This window comes from Microtus ochrogaster, chromosome 8, assembly GCF_000317375.1.
Source record: "Microtus ochrogaster isolate Prairie Vole_2 chromosome 8, MicOch1.0, whole genome shotgun sequence".
NCBI classification, from domain to species: Eukaryota; Metazoa; Chordata; class Mammalia; order Rodentia; family Cricetidae; genus Microtus; species Microtus ochrogaster.
This window is the reverse complement of record NC_022015.1, coordinates 13,446,317-13,447,244: the sequence shown is the minus strand read 5'-3', so window position 1 is coordinate 13,447,244 and position 928 is coordinate 13,446,317. Positions and strand designations below refer to the sequence as shown.

The following is a 928-nucleotide window of genomic DNA, read 5'->3' as shown; positions in this document are numbered from 1 at the left end:
CTGCAAGTGATTTAGCTACAGCCTGGATTCTACCTGCTACTCACCGGAAAACAAAAGTTCCGCCTGCCCCACGTCCCAGCACATCCTTGGGGTTGAAGGAGATCTTCCCCACTACGGTGGGCTGCTCTGCTACAGGGGGAAAGGGATCATTGTCCTCTTGGTGATCTCTTCCCACTGTCCACAGTCATCCTCCCTGCCTTCCTCTGCCAGCCAGAGTCCAGACCCACCCTCCGGCTTGACCTTTCTCCAGACTTCCACCCTTCCTGAGTGTGCTGCGGTAGCTGAGAGCAAAGCCCCGGATGCTAGGCACGTGGCTCCAGTGGCTGGTGCTGCTATTGGTGTAGCTAGACGAATGACTCAGAGCTGATACTGATACCATCTGCATTGGTGAGGACCAAGCAGATATATGGGAGGGGAGTGGGTGATGTTGGCTACGTGATTCTCTTTAGAGCACCTCCTGTCTCTGTTTCTTCCCCTTCTCTCTGCAGTCTTCCCATCTCTAACACTTGTAACAATTCTTTTCACTGAAGTCGAATCATTTCAAATAAAAAGATGAATGCAAGTGAACAGATGCGTGATGAGAGTTATAACAAGGAGGGATGGTGCTGGGTGTTGCAGGGCACGCCTGCAGCCTGGCAGTGCCCTCAAAAGTCTCGGTGTGCAACTAAGATGGGTGAGTATGGGACTGGGGAGATGGCTCAGTCCATAAAGTGCCTGCCTTGCTATGAGAACCTAAGCTTACTCCCAGCATCCATGTACTGCACATAGTAATCTATATTTGTAATCTCAGCACTGAGGAGGCTGAGACAGGCTGATCCCTGAGGCTCATAGGCCACCAGCTGATCTCAAAAGACCAAAACCAAAAACAATAAAGAACCCAAGGTTTATGGCTCCTGAGAAATAGCACCTGAGGTTGTCCTCTGGTCTA

General features: G+C 50.9%; 1 protein-coding gene across 1 annotated transcript in view; it reads right to left on the bottom strand.

The window, feature by feature from the left end:
- The window catches only part of Ern2 (endoplasmic reticulum to nucleus signaling 2), a 17,953-nt gene that overhangs the window by 3,589 nt on the left and 13,436 nt on the right, over positions 1 to 928 (bottom strand). Inside the window, 1 exon segment of the mRNA XM_005351128.3 lies at positions 45 to 129. Within this exon segment, the coding sequence (XP_005351185.3) occupies positions 45 to 129 (85 nt within the window).